Genomic DNA, 20,118 nt, shown 5'->3' on the forward strand with positions numbered 1-20,118 from the left:
GATCCCGATTAATTGTGGCCCATACAGGATCTTCAAACGGCTTTGTGCTTCAGGGACTTTTAGTTTTTCGATACAGAAAAACCGGTGAATGTCATGAGGATATGAACCAGCCGCGGTTTATACAGTGGTTTAAAAATTTGTTGCTCCAGTTTAGTGTTCCAACAGTGTTTATGACGGACAAGGAAACGCCCATTCCGTGATTTTAGATAAAACTCCCACTTCCAGTGACGGAAGTGACTATGGTGCAGTGGTTGCAGGCGAGAGACATTGCTGCAGACATGAGTATGACAAAGCTGTTGGTATACTCGCTAGTAAAACAAAGCCTGTGATGCCCAAATTATGTTGTAGAGGAGTCAAGGCATACATTATAAGTAACAACAAGACTTTTACTACAACAGAAGTGGAAAGACTGCTAAGTGGAGGTCTTGCTACTGTAGACGCTACCTCATGGAGGAAGAAAGCAGACCATCTTCACTTAAAACTTCCGGGCTGATAGGCCGTGGTCGAAGTATAAAACTCTCTCCTGACGTTTCGCCTCCGACTGCGGGAGGGAGTTTTATACTTCGACCACGGCCTATCAGCCCGGAAGTTTTAAGTGAAGACAATACCGGCAGTGAAAGCTTACATTGTATGATCAAAGCAGACCATGTTGCTAAACTCATAAGAGAAACACACTATAGATGGATTATAAATGGAAACGAAGAATTAATGATTTCTCTTGATGATGATGATGATAATGGTTTCGGCATCAATCCCGATGATAGTGAAGGAGAACTGGATGGAATTGCACCACTAACATCATAAACTGGTGAGTGTAAATGTATACGGAATTAATTCTCTCTCTTTGCAATCTAGTAGGTTACACATGTTTTGCATTATTTATTTCTACGAGTGTGGATAGCATGTTCTTTGGTATGCTTAGGTTTACATCATTATATGACTTTTTACAGGCACCTATTACGGTAACAATTTGGAATGACTTTTCGTAGATATTTTCATTAACTTTGGTTGTTTTTATTTCCCAGTTTCGTATACTATCAGATGCTTAGTCTCCACTGTTATTCTCTCCATTGATAGAAAAATGCACTTTGTTATACTTATGTATAAACATTGATTGTAGTTTACATTTACGAAATGTACTTTGGAGCTGTAGGCGTGTGCTGTGGCAGCTATTGTAAACTCACAATCGCATTATAGGCAACTCCACGCAAGCTGTCGAGTGACTTGTTTCACTGGCCCGGGTATAGTAGTTGAAGAAGAAGAAGAAGAAGAAGAAGAATGGAGGAAAGAAAGAAGCAATGGTGCAACTGTGAAGGTATAATAAACAAGTTAATTGTTTCACTGTACAGTGCAAAAGCTCATAATGCTTACTTACTCCCTGGCTTGCTCTCGATTTTCACCCCATGAGAAGCAATGTCCAAACTGAGAGTCTGCAAATTCATGCAAACCACCAGATGCAGCCACACTGAAGTAGCCCCAGACATTTTTTGAAGATCTGAAGTTAAGTTCTTGTACTGTGCCAGAACTTGGTTTGAAGCCTAAAGAGAAGGGAGAAAAAATATTTCAGATAAAATGTGAACCTTTTGAATAAACCTATTTGTTATTTACATTCCCCAGGCATGGCCTGGAGATTTTTCACCAATCATGTTGCACAACTGAAGAAGTAAGTAAATACCGTACAATGAGCAAACAACAATGAAAATAGATTAACTGTAACTACTATACTTTATTCGTCGTAAGTGCAACACTAATGCAAACAAACACCCACATAGCACACTCAATAATTCCATAATGAGATTTTCACTCTGCAGCGGAGTGTGCACTAATATGAAACTTCCTGGCAGATTAAAACTGTGTGCTGGACCGAGACTCAAACTCGACACCTTTGCCTTTTGCGGGCAAGTGCTCTACCATCTGAGCTACCCAAGTACGACTCACACCCAGTCCACACAGCTTTATTTCTGCCAGTACCTTGTCTCCTACCTTCCAAACTTTACAGAAGCCCTCTTGCAAAGGAAAGCTTCTGTAAAATTTGGAAGGTAGGAGACAAGGTACTGACAGAAATAAAGCTATGAGGACGGGGCGTGAATTGTGCTTTGGTAGCTCAGATGGTAGAACATTTGCCCGTGAAAGGCAAAGGCCCTGAGTTTGAGTCTCGGTCCGGCACGCAGTTTTAATCTGCCAGGAAGTTCCACACTCAAAAATTGATTGTTGGATGCCTTGAATGTACACCAAGTCCTCAATGTTTTTGCAAATCACCATGCCAAAAGTTTAACATGCACAGTTCTTATTTCAAATTTTACTCGACAGTTGCTTTCTCTGTCCCACCAGTCATCTTACGTGGTCTTGTCATTTCATTAGGAAGTGCTGTGAAAATGTTTGAAGTTGCTTCATATTTTTTAGTGAAGGATGGTGCAAAAAATCATTCCAAGGCAATAAGAAACAGGTTTGCATAAAGAAAAACAGAACACAGGTAAACTGTCTATGCCTGACCAGGCCAATAAATGAAAATCATCTATGTTGGGACAGTGAGCCGATTTTGTGAATACAGCTGTGTGGTCAAAGGTGCATGTGTCGGAGCTGGAGGGTTTCATTAACACTGCTGTCATTGGTTCTGAATAATGTAGCATCTGAAATCTTCAGTTGTACACCGGATTCCTTCAATTCTGAAATGGAAGGAGTCGAAAAATTGCCTGAAGTAATATTACAGAATAGATACACAAGCTGGTATCGGCAACTAAAGAATTACTATACCTTCATCAGGGTTCTCACTAGTTATCCGAGCAGCAATTACATGTCCCCAAGGCTGGGGCTTGTGCCGTGGAGTATCAAAATCAATAGGTGAATCGCCCCATGGTGACTCGCCATATAAAAGACGAATGTCTTTGATCCGGTCTAATGGCAAACCCATAGCAATCTGCAAGTGGAAAACCATATTAATATGATATGAAGGTAACATATACCCACAAACAATCCATGAAATTGTGCGACTGTATTGAATTGTTAAGCCAATGTAATAAAAGTACCTGTAACTGAGCTGCAGGAAGATTCACATCTGCCACCATTTCTGTACATGGGTGCTCAACCTGCAGCCTAGGATTCAGTTCTAAGAAGTAGTAGTTGCCGTTTATGTCATAAAGATATTCCACAGTTCCTGCACTTACGTAGCCCACCATTTTTGCAAGTCGCACAGCTGCCTATTGAGAATTACAATAAACACCACATTATTATACACTTTTAGCACATGAGATGAGTCTTTTAAACCACATTACTATACAAATATACAGGGAATGGCAAGCACATAAACCTATTAACAATAAATATAAATACTTCAATTTCACTATAAGTGTCGATTACTTTCATCACGACATTACATTAATGGTAATACATTTTTAATGTACTAAAATAGAATTTGCTCCACTGATTCTGGGAATAATAAGTGGAAAAAGGGAAATGATAGCACATGATAGCAAATAATAATAATAAGAAGAAGAAGAATAAGTAAGTAAATAAAAAAAAGGAATTTCATCAGTGTGACCTATCTGTGACTGGCATTAACTCTGAGAACAATTTAGTAAAACATTACTTACTTCAATTAACATGTTCAGCCATCTTAATTATTAATCCTCAAAATAATTTAGTTCAAGTAAATAAAGTGAGCCACGAAATGATACCTTTTCCATATCCTCAAACACTTCAGGTTTGGCAATGACCGCAGGAGCCTCTTCAATAATCTTTTGGTGACGCCTCTGTATGGAGCAGTCTCGACCAAAAAGAGAGATTGCATTGCCATACTGATCAGCCAGAAGCTGAACTTCCAGATGCCGTGCACATCGAGCCAGCTTCATAATAAAAATTGGTGATCCTGGAACTTCAGCTTGTACCTAAAACAACCATTTTATTTATAATTCAAATTAGACACAATATTTTTTTTTTGCATGGGCATTTAGATAACTTTCACAAATTTCTCTTGTTGTAGATAAGCAGCATGAAATGCACAGTGACGAAAGGTTAAACATTGTGCTGGCCATCTTGGATGTGGTTATTACGTGGGTAAATACTGGGCTATTTTCCAGGTACCACCTCAGGTAGACAATTAGCAAACACGTTTTACCACAACTGACCATGCAAATACACTCTTGGAAATTGAAATAAGAACACCGTGAATTCATTGTCCCAGGAAGGGGAAACTTTATTGACACATTCCTGGGGTCAGATACATCACATGATCAGACTGACAGAACCACAGGCAAATAGACACAGGCAACAGAGCATGCACAATGTCGGCACTAGTACAGTGTATATCCACCTTTCGCAGCAATGCAGGCTGCTATTCTCCCATGGAGACGATCATAGAGATGCTGGATATAGTCCTGTGGAACGGCTTGCCATGCCATTTCCACCTGGCACCTCAGTTGGACCAGCGTTCGTGCTGGACGTGCAGACCGTGTGAGACGACGCTTAATCCAGTCCCAAACATGCTCAATGGGGGACAGATCCGGAGATCTTTCTGGCCAGGGTAGTTGACTTACACCTTCTAGAGCACGTTGGGTGGCACGGGATACATGCGGACGTGCATTGTCCTGTTGGAACAGCAAGTTCCCTTGCCGGTATAGGAATGGTAGAACGATGGGTTCGATGACGGTTTGGATGTACCGTGCACTATTCAGTGTCCCCTCGACGATCACCAGAGGTGTACAGCCAGTGTAGGAGATCGCTTCCCACACCATGATGCCGGGTGTTGGCCCTGTGTGCCTCGGTCGTATGCAGTCCTGATTGTGGCGCTCACCTGCACGGCGCCAAACACGCATACGACCATCATTGGCACCAAGGCAGAAGCGACTCTCATCGCTGAAGACGACACGTCTCCATTCGTCCCTCCATTTTCGCCTGTCGCGACACCACTGGAGGCGGACTGCACGATGTTGGGGCGTGAGCGGAAGATGGCCTAACGGTGTGCGGGACCGTAGCCCAGCTTCATGGAGACGGTTGCGAATGGTCCTCGCCAATACCCCAGGAGCAACAGTGTCCCTAATTTGCTGGGAAGTGGCGGTGCGGTCCCCTACGGCACTGCGTAGGATCCTATGGTCTTGGTGTGCGTCCGTGCATCTCTGCGGTCCGGTCCCAGGTCGACGGGCACGTGCACCTTCCGCCGACCACTGGCGACAACATCGATGTACTGTGGAGACCTCACGCCCCACGTGTTGAGCAATTCGGCGGTACGTCCACCCGGCCTCCCGCATGCCCACTATACGCCCTCGCTCAAAGTCCGTCAACTGCACATACGGTTCACGTCCACGCTGTCGCGGCATGCTACCAGTGTTAAAGACTGCGATGGAGCTCCGTATGCCACGGCAAACTGGCTGACACTGACGGCGGCGGTGCACAAATGCTGCGCAGCTAGCGCCATTCGACAGCCAACACCACGGTTCCTGGTGTGTCCACTGTGCCGTGCGTGTGATCATTGCTTGTACAGCCCTCTCGCAGTGTCCGGAGCAAGTATGGTGGGTTTGACACACCGGTGTAAGTGTGTTCTTTTTGTACATCAGAAGCAGACAGAAGGTATGAACAGATTCCTCCATATGTCTAGATGCTTTAGCTTGTGTACAACAATAAATTTATTACAATACAGAAGCAAGTCCCTTTTGACAATGTTTCAACATGACAATCTCAATATTTCCACTTGCACAGATATCAAATACAGAGTTTTGGCCAAACTTTGTTCCAGGCTTTCCTTCATTCGAGCAATGTTTTCTGGTTATCAAACTCTTTGCACATAGTTATGGCCTTTACTCATCACAGGGTTCACTTCATGCCTTTTTACCACTAAGTTTTGCATTACAGCCTTTTCTGGGTGTTTCATCAAAGAATTTCCAGTCTGTAACTCTCTTGCAAACACTTCCACATGTGTGTCTGCATACCACTTGATAAATAACACATGCTACTTTAACTTCTGCTCCTTTCATTCACTCAAACATAATGACATAGCAAAATACTCGGGACAGAGCAGGCAGAAGATGCATATGTGCAAACATGCGGCAGCAGCTGATTGGTGTGTCAAACTCAAGTTTCCAATGTTTTTGTAACGGGCAGCTCTCCTGTTCATTAAGAATAGGGGCAATTCTACATCAGTCTTATTAGTACACAGTCCAGTCATATTTTGTGACCTCCACTTACGTTTGATGTCAACAAGCAATAACCACTTGCAAACAGCAGGTGATAGCACTGGCATGGGAGGTTACCTAAAGCACGTTACAGAAACACGGAAAACTGTGTAGTAGTTGTAATGCAGAACAGAGTGATTTAGCAATATCTCTGACATCCAAAAATGGTGTGATCATTGGCTTTCAAACCAAGGGTGCAAGTATTCCCGAAATGGCTAAGTTTGTAAACTCTTCGCATGCCACTGTGGTTGAAATGCACCGTTCATGGCAAAAAGGCATTATCCAAAACTAGTGCATGCACGTATCCATGCATATTGCTGTTCACTGGTGATGAATTCAACTGGACCTCCACTCAGTGGCAACGGCCTCTTCAGATGAATCACATTTTATGCTCCTTGGAGACCAGTTCCACCCCGACATGCAGGTTGTTTTATCCTTGAAATGATGGCATCTACCAGCATGACATTGCAATGTGTTGCACAGTTCACAGTGTATGAGGGTGGTTCAAAGAGCACCAGGATGAGTTTACCGCAACCCCCCCCGCCCCCCCCCCCTGGGCCACCAAAATCCCTAGAGTGAAATCTAATAGAATCGGTGGGACCATATCCATTGGGCTATCCTTGCCAAGGACCCTCAATTGAGAAACCTAATGCAGCTGGCCACAGTGCTGGAGTCGGCATGGCTCCACGTCCCTGGCAGCTCCTTCAGGAACCTCAACAACTCTCTTCCTGTGTTTCTCAAAGTGGTCTGCACTGCAAAAGGCAGTTATTCAGGCTTCTGACAAGTGGTCGCATTAATGTGACTGGACCATGAATTTTCCAGGCCACTTTTATTTTTGCCATCCTGTATTTGCTAATCATACAAAATGTCCTGTGCTTTCTTTTAGAAATAGACACATATGTGAACTCAATCCAAAGAAAGAAGTAACATGTTTTGCTGTTTTATTTTTATTTGTACCTGAAAAATATCGATTTAAAAAAGGGCTCTGATTCAACAGCATGCGAGTAATCTACTGACTAAAATTGTAAGAAAAATATCATAAAATACTTCTTGCAACCCATAAATCAATAGTTTTGCTTATACTGCTTCACTTACCTGCAAGCACCTGTACACATAATGTTAGACACTCTTTCTTAGGTCTCACGTACTGAAGACGAAAACTTAGCCATACAATAAAGGTGTTATTAACTCACCTGTCTAAAAAGATTTGGAAACTCTTCAGTATTTTCTGCTTTACGGATTCCTTTGCCGCCACCTCCTTCACTTGCTTTTATCATTACAGGAAATCCAATCCTCTGAGCTGCCTGTAACCCATCTTCTATTGTACTTACACAACCTTTCTTATACAGTTCTGATGAGATTTTTATCTTCTTTCCACCATATTGTGCTTTCAGCTCTACCAAAAAAAGTAGTATTCTTTATAATACAAAAACACACACTTTATCAAATCATCATTTATTAACTAAATGTTTCAGTTCGTTTTTTTTTTTTTTTTTTTTTTTTTTGAAGAATTGTTAAAGATATCCAATTAGTATCTATATTTTTGGCAACAAAAAAGTAATACTAAACATGGGATTACATAATGCCCACTAGTAGTTTTAAAACAGCTATACATAAAAAAAAGTCTTTGTGCAAGTATAGATGCCTTACAAGCACTCTGACATAATGAGAAGGGAAGCACTTTTTTCTGTATTTGTAACCACAAGTGAGATCAGAAATATGTGGGCGATATTCAAAATCTCAATAAAGATACTTCCTAAGTAAGATCTGTAGGGAAATGATACTAATACCTGTAAGTGAATAATAAATTCTCATTTTATTTAGCGAGAAGACTAGTAATTATGTCACACCAAAGAAACAAGAACAAATACTTAAGGCAGATACAGAGTCCCCTAGGATTTAAACAATCAGTATCTCAGTTCAACCCATGATCTGCCATACCTTGTCAGTACATGAATTCCTGTGACACCAGTGGATCATTCAATTCCATATAACCATGAAAAGTGTTTAACAGCATAAATGATAACCCTACCAGATTTGCAGTATGCTTGGATAACACAGTGTGCAACTCTGAATTAAACAGAACACAGTCAAATACTATTAATCTAGGTATCTGAGATTGTGAAGGGATGTGGTTTACATTGCTTGTAAATAATAAAAGAAATAGCTACTGAACATGGGAGTGTAATGCAAACAATTAATCATCACAAATTAAGTCAGCTAAAAAGCAGAGCAAACTTTATAAACCAGAATAAACTGACCCTGCAAGTTAAAAAAAGCAAATAAGTCAGCAACACAATTTTAAATCATCTTAGTGGACACCTTTAATGAAATTCGTTATATATATTAGAAGAAAGTAGAAACATCCTACTAAACCTAAAAGACTGTTCAAGTGATATATATCACAACTGAAAAATGTGAGAATCCAGATACAACTTTGATATGACAGGTCACCGATGTAATCCAACATGGGACATCATTTAAACAGGAGTAAGGTGCCAAAAGAAAGCCAATCCCACTAGATTAATTAGACTAACATTTTGCTAAACCTCTTTCAGGACTCAACTAATAGGAAGATGTGAATAAAGTTGAAGCACTATAGACTAATACAAATGTTACTTTTAGCTGAACTAATGTAACTAGTAGACAAATCAGTGACCTATCAAACAAACTCCAACCAACTCAAGAGCTGAAGATTATTACGCTATCTCACACTTTGTAACTGAAATATGAGAGAAGAAATCTTAATGGCATTAACAAATATCATAAACAAGATGCCATATGAAAGTGTCTACACAGAATGCTTGAAAATCTCTTAAGTTAAACCTATTTATAAAAATGACATCATATAATTAACAACTAACCTCGATTTTCCCCATTTCTAAGATGATTGAGAACTGTATGCAACAACAGTTTAGCCAGCATTGTGAACACAATAACATCCTCAGTTCTGAACAGAACAGCATCAGGCCTGGCTCTCTACCATTAAAGCAGTTGAAAACATTATTGCAAAAGTGCATAACTGCTCTGAGAATTAGGCAATTAGTTCTGCAACACAATTTGATTTGGGCACAGCACAGTCTCGCATATTGTTGTTGTTGTTGTTGTTGTTGTTGTTGTATTCAGTCCTGAGACTGGATTGATGCAGCTATCCATGCTACTCTATCCTGTGCAAGCTTCATCTCCCAGAACCCACTGCAACCCACATCCTTCTGAATCTGCTTGTGTAGTCATCTCTTGGTCTCCCTCTATTATGATTTTTACCCTCTACGCTGCCCTCCAATACTAAATTGGTGATCCCTTGATGCCTCAGAACATGTCCTACCAACCGATCCCTTCTTCAGGTCAAGTTGTGCCACAAACTTCTCTTCTCCCCTATCCTATTCAATACTTCCTCATTAGTTATGTGATCTACCCAACTAATCTTCAGCATTCTTCTGTAGCACCACATTTCGAAAGCTTCTATTCTCTTCTTGTCCAAACTATTTATTGTCCATGTTTCACTTCCATACATGGCTACGCTCCATACAAATACTTTCAGAAACGACTTCCTGACACTTAAATCTATACTCAATGTTAACAAATTTCTCTTCTTCAGAAACTCTTTCCTTCCCATTGCCAGTCTACATTTTATATCCTCTCTACGTCGACCATCATCAGTTATTTTGCTCCCCAAATAGCAAAACTCCTTTACTACTTTAAGTGTCTCATTTCCTAATCTAATTCCTTCAGCATCACCCGACTTCATTCGACTACATTCCATTATCCTCGTTTTGCTTTTGTTGACGTTCATTTTATATCCTCCTCTCAAGACACTGCCCATTCCGTTCAACTGCTCTTCCAAGTCCTTTGCTGTCTCTGACAGAATTACAATATCATCGGCGAACCTCAAAGTTTTTATTTCTTCTCCATGGATTTTAATACCTACTCCGAATTTTTCTTTTGTTTCCTTTACTGCTTGCTCAAAATACAGATTGAATAACATCGGGGAGAGACTACAACCCTGTCTCACTCCCTTCCCAACCACTGCTTCCTTTCATGTCCCTTGACTCTTATAACTGGCATCTGGTTTCTGTACAAACTGTAAATAGCCTTTCGCTCCCTGTATTTTACCTCTGCCACCTTCAGAATTTGAAAGAGAGTATTCGAGTCAACATTGTCAAAAGCTTTCTCTAAGTCTACAAATGCTAGAAACGTAGGTTTGCCCTTCCGTAATCTAGCTTCTAAGATAAGTCGTAGGGTCAGTACTGCCTCACGTGTTCCAACATTTCTACGGAATCCAAACTGAGCTTCCCCGAGGTCGGCTTCTACTAGTTTTTCCATTCGTCTGTAAAGAATTCGTGTTAGTATTTTGCAGCTGTGACTTATTAAACTGATAGTTCGGTAATTTTCACATCTGTCAACACCTGCTTTCTTTGGGATTGGAATTATTATATTCTTTTTGAAGTCTGAGGGTATTTTGCCTGTCTCATACATCTTGCTCACCAGATGGTAGAGTTTTGTCAGGACTGGCTCTCCCAAGGCCGTCAGTAGTTCCAATTGAATGTTGTATACTCCCGGGGCCTTGTTGCGACGCAGGTCTTTCAGTGCTGTGTCAAACTCTTCACGCAGTACCGTATCTCCCATTTCATCTTCATCTACATCCTCTTCCATTTCCATAATATTATTCTCTAGTACATCGCCCTTGTATAGACCCTCTATATACTCCTTCCACCTTTCTGCTTTCCCTTCTTTGCTTAGAACTGGGTTTCCCTCTGAGCTCTTGGTGTTCATACAAGTTGTTCTCTTATCTCCAAAGGTCTCTTTGAATTTCCTGTAGGCAGAATCTATCTTACCCCTAGTGAGATAAGCCTCTACATCTTTACATTTGTCCTCTAGCCATCCCTGCTTAACCATTTTGCACTTCCTGTCGATCTCATTCTTGAGACGTCTGTATTCCTTTTTGCCTGCTTCATTTACTGCATTTTTATTTTCTCCTTTCATCAATTAAATTCAATATTTCTTCTGTTACCCAAGGACTTCTACTAGCCCTCGTCATTTTACCTACTTGATCCTCTGCTGCCTTCACTACTTCATCCTTCAAAGTTACCCATTCTTCTTCTACTGTATTTCTTTCCCCCATTCCTGTCAATTGCTCCCTTACGCTCTCCCTGAAACTCTGTACAACCTCTGGGTCTTTTAGTTTATCCAGGTCCCATCTCCTTAAATTCCCACCTTTTTGCAGTTTCTTCAGTTTTAATCTACAGGTCATAACCAATAGATTGTGGTCAGGGTCCACATCTGCCCCTGGAAATGTCTTACAATTTAAAACCTGGTTCCTAAATCTCTGTCTTACCATTATATAATCTATCTGATACCTTTTAGTATCTCCAGGGTTCTTACATGTATACAGCCTTCTTTTATGATTCTTGAACCAAGTGTTCCCTATGATTAAGTTGTGCTCTGTGCAAAATTCTACCAGGCGGCTTCCTCTTTCATTTCTTTGCCCCAGTCCATATTCACCTACTACGTTTCCTTCTCTCCCTTTCCCTACTACCGAATTCCAGTCAACCATGACTATTAAATTTTCAACTCCCTTCACTATCTGAATAATTTCTTTTATTTGATCATACATTTCTTCAATTTCTTCGTCATCTGCAGAGCTAGTTGGCATATAAACTTGTACTACTGTAGTAGGTGTGGGCTTCGTGTCTATCTTGGCCACAATAATGCGTTCACTATGCTGTTTGTAGTAGCTTACCTGCATTCCTATTTTCCTATTCATTATTAAACCTACTCTTGCATTACCCATATTTGATTTTGTGTTTATGACCATGTAGTCACCTGACCAGAAGTCTTGTTCTTCCTGCCACCGAACTTCATTAATTCCCACTATATCAACGCTAGTTTTCTTTCTCCTGATAACGACATCCTCTAGAGTAGTTCCCGCCCGGAGATCCGAATGGGGGACTATTTTACCTCTGGAATATTTTACCCATCATCATTTAATCATACAGTATAGCTGCATGCCCTCGGGAAAAATTACGGCCGTAGTTTCCCCTTGCTTTCAGCCGTTCGCAGTACCAGCACAGCAAGGCCGTTTTGGTTATTGTTACAAGGCCAGATCAGTCAATCATCTAGACTGTTGCCCCTGCAACTACTGAAAAGGCTGCTGCCCCTCTTCAGGAACCACACGTTTGTCTGGCCTCTCAACAGATACGCCTCCGTTGTGGTTGCACCTATGGTATGGCTATCTCTATCGCTGAGGCACGTAAGCCTCCCCACCAACGGCAAGGTCCATGGTTCATGGGGGTGGGGTGGGGGTGGGGGTGGGGAATGGATTAAAAGTAGATAATACCATACAATGAAAGAAAATGCAATAGTGTACATATGCAATGTCGAGCAAGTCAATGTGTGATGTAGATGTAATGTATAAAGTCATGTGTGTTCAATGTGTGATGTAGATGTCATGTATAAAGTCATGTGTGTGAACATAATATGAAGTATTGCTGTAATTATCTGAAATATGGTAACATAATGTGCAAATCTAATGTATGAAGTATTTCTGCAGTTATAGTTGCAATGACATGTAGACTGCATGGAAAATGCTCAAAGATTAATAATCTATTCTATTCCATTCTTGAACATTGGATGAAGATTCAGTAACAGATATATTAAATTGTAATGTTGATTTTCATAGGCTCCTGCCACCATAAATATATGCTATTAATGTAACTCCTGAGAAAAAATTTATTTACCTGGCACCACCAAGTTTGGGAAGCCACACCAGTTTCTGTGATTCAAATTCATATGTTAAAATGCGCTTGGACCAGAATTTACAAAGACACAAATTTAATGTCTTCTGCAAATTTTCAAATTTAAAACATATTGCTGGTAGGCAACGAAAACCTAGGTAACTCCATCTGCCTGTGAAAACAATATACTTCCAGTAACTAGTAGCTCTGTTTTTATAGAGAGAGAGAGAGAGAGAGAGAGAGAGAGAGAGAGAGAGATTTGAAAGTGCATGGCTTTCACTAATGTGTCAAAAGTAGGCATCTAATACATAGCTGCACATGTAGCACTTTATCTGTATCATTTTATGTATTTTTTTTGGAAATCCTTTTTGGTTCTCCTGTAAAATTTAGCAAAATGGAGTAACAAAGTTTTCATTGCCTACCATCAATATGATACAACAAAAAGAACACCTTGCAATGACAAGTTTCCTTCGAAGAACTTGAGCATCCGAGTTGGTACATAGCTTTCACTTTTAGCGTTGATGGCAAAAAAGTTTAAAACAAATGCACAAATAAATGCACAAATTAAAGACAATGAGTGTGACTCCAGGAACAACAGTACACTGCTTTGTACTGAATGGTGATACATGGGAGATTTTCTTAACCTTCTCCCCTCCCCAACTTACATTATAGCACATGATAAAAGTATGGTGTCGAACAGCAGAATGGCAATTATGTTCTAAAAAGACATTTAGAGTTCTATTGCTGAATTCTGTATAGCAATCTGCTACCTATGAAGTATCAGAATCCTGTGGGACCACCATGAATTGAATGGAAAGAAAATTATGCAGGAACAGCATGTAATGCAAGTTATTTGTTTTGTACTGATGTGTAAAAGTTTGGAAATAAAGCCAGGACAGACATAACAGTGCATTATTTAACTATGATGAACTTCTAGCATGTATTTCTAAATTACCTTATCAACTGAGGCAAGCATACAGTATACACACACTTGCATGGAAATATCAAGTGAAAATACACTTAATAAAATGTCAGAGTCTCCCAGCCAGTGTGTACCATTTGCAAGAACTTTTTTACAGTTACGTGTGACATGGAAGAAAAGTTGCGAATACATGCAATTACACAACTGTTTTCATGGTAAACTCTACTCTTACATTAAGAAAAAAATGGCAACAGCTTCCGTATTTGATATACTTGCAAAGCACTTTAACAACTGGGAAGAAAATTGCAAAATGGTTTAAATCAAACTAGAATAGTTTGTTAAGAAGGTAGCCAAAGTACTTCTCCAACATTAGGGTTTACTGAAATGATCAAGACATCTCTGGTAAATGTGACTGAACGGAATACAAATCTATTCCTATTTCTATAATCTAATAATGTTGTAGTGACACAGTGTCAAGAGTACCCGACAAGAATGTAAGTGGAAATTTTTACAGGTATGCAAGTCCTGGAGTTTGGAGACAAGTGAATGACTAAAATTGCAAAATACTACTAACAACTTTAAAAAATACCATGAATATGCTGTTTGACAACATTGCTGTTGAAGTTATGGATAAAATTGAACGTCTCTCATTCAAGAAACCGAGAGTAAGGAGAAAATATACTGAACAAAATAAAAAGCAGCGAACATGAAAAAAGTGTCAAAATGACACTGAAGCAGTAGAGCAAAAGTTTTCCCAAAGTGTACAATATTTTCCCCATTTTTTCAAGCTGGTAAACAAATTAAGAACCCACAATCATTAGTTATAAACATTAAATAGCTCACTTATTCATGTTCTGCCTTACAAATATTACATTTCTGTATCTAGTAGAACTTAAGTGAAAAGTTCAGACAAGAAGAGAATAGAAGATCTTGAAATGTGGTGCTACATAAGGAAGTTGAAGATTATATGGATACATCAAATAACTAATGAGGAGGCAATCAAAGGAATTGGGCCAAAAAGAAATATATGGCACAACTTGACTGAAAGAAGGCATCAGTTGATAAGAAACAACCTAAGCAAGGAATCATCCATCTGATAATTGAGAGAACTTTGGGGGGGGGGGGGGGGGAGGAATTTGTAGAGTGTGACCAAGGGATGAATACAGTTCAGATTCAATTGGATGTAGGTTAACAACATAACGAAAAGATAGATTACTACTTACCATAAGGATCACACATTACGTTGCAGGCAGGCGCAACAAAAAGACACTTACACATTATCGTTGAGCCACAGCCTTCATCTCTCTCTCTCTCTCTCTCTCTCTCTCTCTCTCTCTCACTCTCTCTCTCTCTCTCTCTCTCTCTCTCTCTCTCTCTCACACACACACACACACACACACACACACACACACACACACACACACACACACACACACACGTTCATACAAGCAGGCACATCTCGCACACACAACTGCCATCTCTGGCAGCTAACTGTCACACGTCACACAGAATGGCACGGAAGGGGAAGGGATAGCAGGGCCTGAGATGGGATGGAAGGGGGGGGGGGGGGGGAGAGCACTGTCTGGTGGAGTGTGCAGGGACTAGACTGCAAACAGCTACAGTGTCACATGATTGTGGGGCAGGGAGGTAGAAAAGGGGGGGGGGGGGGGGAGTGCAAGAAAGGAGAAGTTTAAGGAGGGAGGAAAAATAAATAAATAAATACAGGTGGGTGCTTTGGCAGAGGCTGGCACAAAAAGAGGGTGGGGGATGAGATCAGGGAAAAGGTGATAGGACAGAGGAGGTGTGAAGTGTTGGGTGCAGGGGCAGTAGGTTACTATAGGTTGAGGCCGGGATAATTACAGGAGTGGAGAATGTGTTGTAAGGATATCTGTACAGTTCAGAAAAGCTGGTGGTGAAGGGGAGGATCCAGATGGTTGAGTCTGTAGGTTACATCAGTTATGCTGCGATGAAGAGTCTTGTGCAGGATATACTACTGTGGAGAGCTGCATCAAACAAGTCTTCAAACTGAAGACCAACACAACCACAACCACCACCACCACCAACAACAACAACTTATTATTTTTATGTAGTACAAAAAATGTATTAAACAAGCAAGAAAACTCACCACTTCCAGACCATGCAAGTGTTGGAATGTCTGCAGTCTGAGCAACAATACTTGAGGCTATTTTGTCACCCAGTGCCCACATTGCCTTCTCTGGTGGACCTATGAAGGTTATGTTGTGCTTGTGCAGCAGCTCTGGAAGCTTTGGATTCTCTGAAGCATGACCCCATCCCGCCCAAACAGCCTGAACTTGTGTTCGCATAGCTATGTCAACAATCAGCTCAACATTTGCATAATTGTTGTTGTTAGTACCTCCAGGTACAGGCACATAGTGGTCTGCCATTTTTATGTACTCAGCATTCGCTGGAAAAGAAAAAAAAAAAGGTCACCATGAATAAGGAACAATGAAATCTACGACAACAATCAAATTGTTCGAACTGTGAGAGTTTTTCTGCTGTCAAATACCCATGTTACAATCAATCATTGTAGTAACCAAGTAATACACAAAACCAAATTCAAGTAACACAAATATGGCTCTATTCATAAACCTCTGAAGAATAACGGAAATAAGCATCTTGTGACTCCACACGTAACAAGACAAATGATTCAAACAGTATATGCAACATACGTGATATACAGAACAACTGATGTGAGCGGTACAAACTAAAAAAACGTAGCGAGTCATTGTTGGTCTGCGTTTACTTAGGCGCGAGTCACCGATAGGTGGCGAGGCGGAGACTGTCCTGTGTGCACACTTCCTACAGGCTGACTTAGTGGCCGGCCTGCACTGATACAGTTGGCAGTATATTTAACTACATACTGCAGTGACATTACACTCTGTACACTCACACTCGCGTGCACAAGTAGCAGGATGTAGCTATCCTTCATGCATTGAAACTGAAATCATTCTTGAAAATTTATTACTATAAATTATATTAAATAATTGTGTGCAACACAAAACAGATCTCTCATGATGATTCTACTTTCACTGTCAATTAACAAGAGTTATGTACTTTTAAGTGCCTCCACACCAGCCAAAGAAATATGAATGAAAACAAATAATTGTCATCCAATAATGTAAAATCAGCCAATAAAGATGGGTGAGAGAATTGAGACTTAACGCAATTGTGACTTCTGATAAGTCTCTTGTGTATATACACCGACTGGCAAGAAAAGCAACACCTCAATTCCTTACAAAAACTGAAATGATGTGCACTAGTGTAAAATCATCACCAATAAATGAAGAAAAAGGCACTACATGCTCCAGAAGAATTTCCTCCGCGTATTGATGTGCGGTAAGGCTACGGTGCTTCACGAAGATCAAATCCGTCCTTGCGGCTGTATTGATTCCTACCCATGCCAGCACAGAACCAACCTGAAAAGGCATCCTAGATGAGACTGTGCAAGTGGAACATCTTTCCCATGGCCTTCTCCAGACACTCTTTCTTCCGCCAGGCGACTGGAGGCCAAATCACGACCCATTGGTGAACAACACTTGATCCCATTATTGTACTGTCCATCCAAGATGTTCCCTTGCAAAACATAGTCAAGCTGTGCAATGCTATGTGGTAGGTCCAGGACCTGTAGCAGGTCTTCCAGACTGAAGATGGGCTTCTTCCAGTCTTCTGCAAACAATTTCTCACTAATATTGAACCCCTGAACCTGGCGGAGTCGATTTCGCGCTTCAGTAGTGTTGGTTCGACGGCTCCAGAAACTTGAAGTTGTAAGAAGCGGTTATCTCTCTCCGCTGTTGCTCTTCTCTGGCCTGTTCCTGGTATCCTTGCAAAGTCACCAGTTTCCCTGGACCTTCATACGGTTCTCGAAATCGTGAAAGGTGTAGTCCCCAACACTTCTGCAACGTAATGCATGCTACGGACATCTACCACCAAAGCAACAACTTTTGCAGCTTGTTCAGGGCTTAACAGCAAGTTTACTCCAGAAAGCTGATTACAACAATCACAAAAAGACCCTACAAATGTGTGTGATTGAAAAAGGAACAATTCAAGGTACAACAATAAGTGCTAAAAGAGCGGGAAAACATTACTTGCTCACATTCAATGATGTCTCTTCCAGGTTGCATGGAAAAAAACAATTGAGGCTGGTGCAATAAACAATCAACACTTCATTGTTGCTCACAAGCAAAGCCAAAAACATATTCCTTCTCAAAAAACTGAAGTGCTTCACTTCGATGAAATAGAAAATTCAATAATTACACATCATTTATTGGATGTTGCATTTTTCATGCCAGTCAGTATATATACACAACTTAGTGGACAGAGCATCTGCCAAATGAGCATGTGACCCTGATTCGAATTCCAGTCCATCACAAATTTTCAACTTTCACCACTGACATAAATCAATGCCCACAAGCAGCTAAATGCTATTAATTCCTTTGTGTAATAATAATAATTATAATAGTCCCTGATTCGAATTCCAGTCCATCACAAATTTTCAATTTTCACCACTGACATAAATCAATGCCCACTAGCAGCTAAATGCTATTAATTCCTTTGTGTAATAATAATAATAATAATAATAATAATAATAATTATTATTATTATTATTATTATTATAGTGAGTACAAAAATTCTGTTTATGAGTCATAGCCTCTATGTTCCATATATTATTTGTATACACAACAGTCATACATACTAGCTGGTTGTCAATTTTTTTTAAACTAAAAAACAGTCTCACGCTCAAGAGGCCATTCCCTTGACATAACGGCAGTGACAGGTGTCCCGACAATGGTGTGTCCAACAATACTGGACACAGGAGTGGCAACACGTCAACTTTTTGGACATGTTTCAGTTCTGCATACAGTAACAGAATGTATGTGTATCCATATCTTGTCACATTCTAATTGTCATCATCATTTGGGCCCAGCTCCTATCCTAGTCTGATCTTATGGAGTACCATTTGGCACAAAACAGTCACATCTGGTTCGCATAGTCTGAAAATTGGACAGCAGACATTACTATTTAGGGGCAGTGGCTCTGCTCAATCTTTGAGATCTTCACAATGTTTTCTTTCAACAATGTAACATACAGGGTGTTTCAAAAATGACCGGTATATTTGAAACTGCAATAAAAACTAAACAAGCAGCGATAGAAATACACCGTTTGTTGCAATATGCTTGGGACAACAGTACATTTTCAGGCGGACAAACTTTCGAAATTACAGTAGTTACAATTTCCAACAACAGATGGCGCTGCAAGTGATGTGAAAGATATAAAAGACAACGCAGTTTGTGGGTGCGCCATTCTGTATGTCGTCTTTCTGCTGTAAGCGTGTGCTGTTCACAACGTGCAAGTGTGCTGTGGACAACATGGTTTATTCCTTAGAACAGAGGATTTTACTGGTGTTGGAATTCCACCGACTAGAACACAGTGTTGTTGCAACAAGATGAAGTTTTCAACGGAGGTTTAATGTAACCAAAGGACCGAAAAGCGATACAATAAAGGATCTGTTTGAAAAATTTCAATGGACTGGGAACGTGACGGATGAACGTGCTGGAAAGGTAGGGCGACCGTGTACGGCAACCACAGAGGGCAACGCGCAGCTAGTGCAGCAGGTGATCCAACAGCGGCCTCGGGTTTCCGTTCGCCGTGTTGCAGCTGAGGTCCAAATGACGCCAACGTCCACGTATCGTCTCATACGCCAGAGTTTACACCTCTATCCATACAAAATTCAAACACGGCAACCCCTCAGCGCCACTACCATTGCTGCACGAGAGACATTCGCTAACGATATAGTACACAGGATTGATGACAGCGATATGCATGTGGGCAGCATTTGGTTTACTGACTAAGCTTATTTTTACCAGGACGGCTTCGCCAATAAACAGAACTGGCGCATATGGGGAACCGAAGAGCCCCATGTTGCAGTCCTATCGTCCCTGCATCCTCAAAAAGTACTGGTCTGGGCCGCCATTTCTTCCAAAGGAATCATTGGCCCATTTTTCAGATCCGAAACGATTACTGCATCACGCTATCTGGACATTCTTCGTGAATTTGTGGCGGTACAAACTGCCTTAGACGACACTGCGAACACCTCGTGGTTTATGCAAGATGGTGCCCGGCCACATCGTACGGCCGACGTCTTTAATTTCCTGAATGAATATTTCGATGATCGTGTGATTGCTTTGGGCTATCCGAAACATAAAGGAGGCAGCGTGGATTGGCCTCCCTATTCGCCAGACATGAATCCCTGTGACTTCTTTCTGTGGGGACACTTGAA

At 40.8% G+C, this 20,118-nt stretch overlaps 1 protein-coding gene across 8 annotated transcripts in view; it reads right to left on the minus strand.

The window, feature by feature from the left end:
* Positions 1-20,118, minus strand: part of LOC126285378 (acetyl-CoA carboxylase) — a 385,520-nt gene that overhangs the window by 98,590 nt on the left and 266,812 nt on the right. For all 8 annotated transcript variants that reach the window (XM_049984706.1, XM_049984707.1, XM_049984705.1 and 5 more), the window contains 6 exons: positions 15,946-16,245; positions 7,358-7,560; positions 3,675-3,884; positions 3,027-3,197; positions 2,755-2,917; positions 1,376-1,538 (listed from right to left, as the gene is read on the minus strand). In XM_049984706.1, coding sequence (XP_049840663.1) covers positions 1,376-1,538; positions 2,755-2,917; positions 3,027-3,197; positions 3,675-3,884; positions 7,358-7,560; positions 15,946-16,245 — 1,210 coding nt within the window. The remainder of the gene's footprint in view (positions 1-1,375; positions 1,539-2,754; positions 2,918-3,026; positions 3,198-3,674; positions 3,885-7,357; positions 7,561-15,945; positions 16,246-20,118) is intronic.

The sequence above is a fragment of the Schistocerca gregaria genome, chromosome 8 (genome assembly GCF_023897955.1).
Source record: "Schistocerca gregaria isolate iqSchGreg1 chromosome 8, iqSchGreg1.2, whole genome shotgun sequence".
Classification (NCBI taxonomy): Eukaryota; Metazoa; Arthropoda; class Insecta; order Orthoptera; family Acrididae; genus Schistocerca; species Schistocerca gregaria.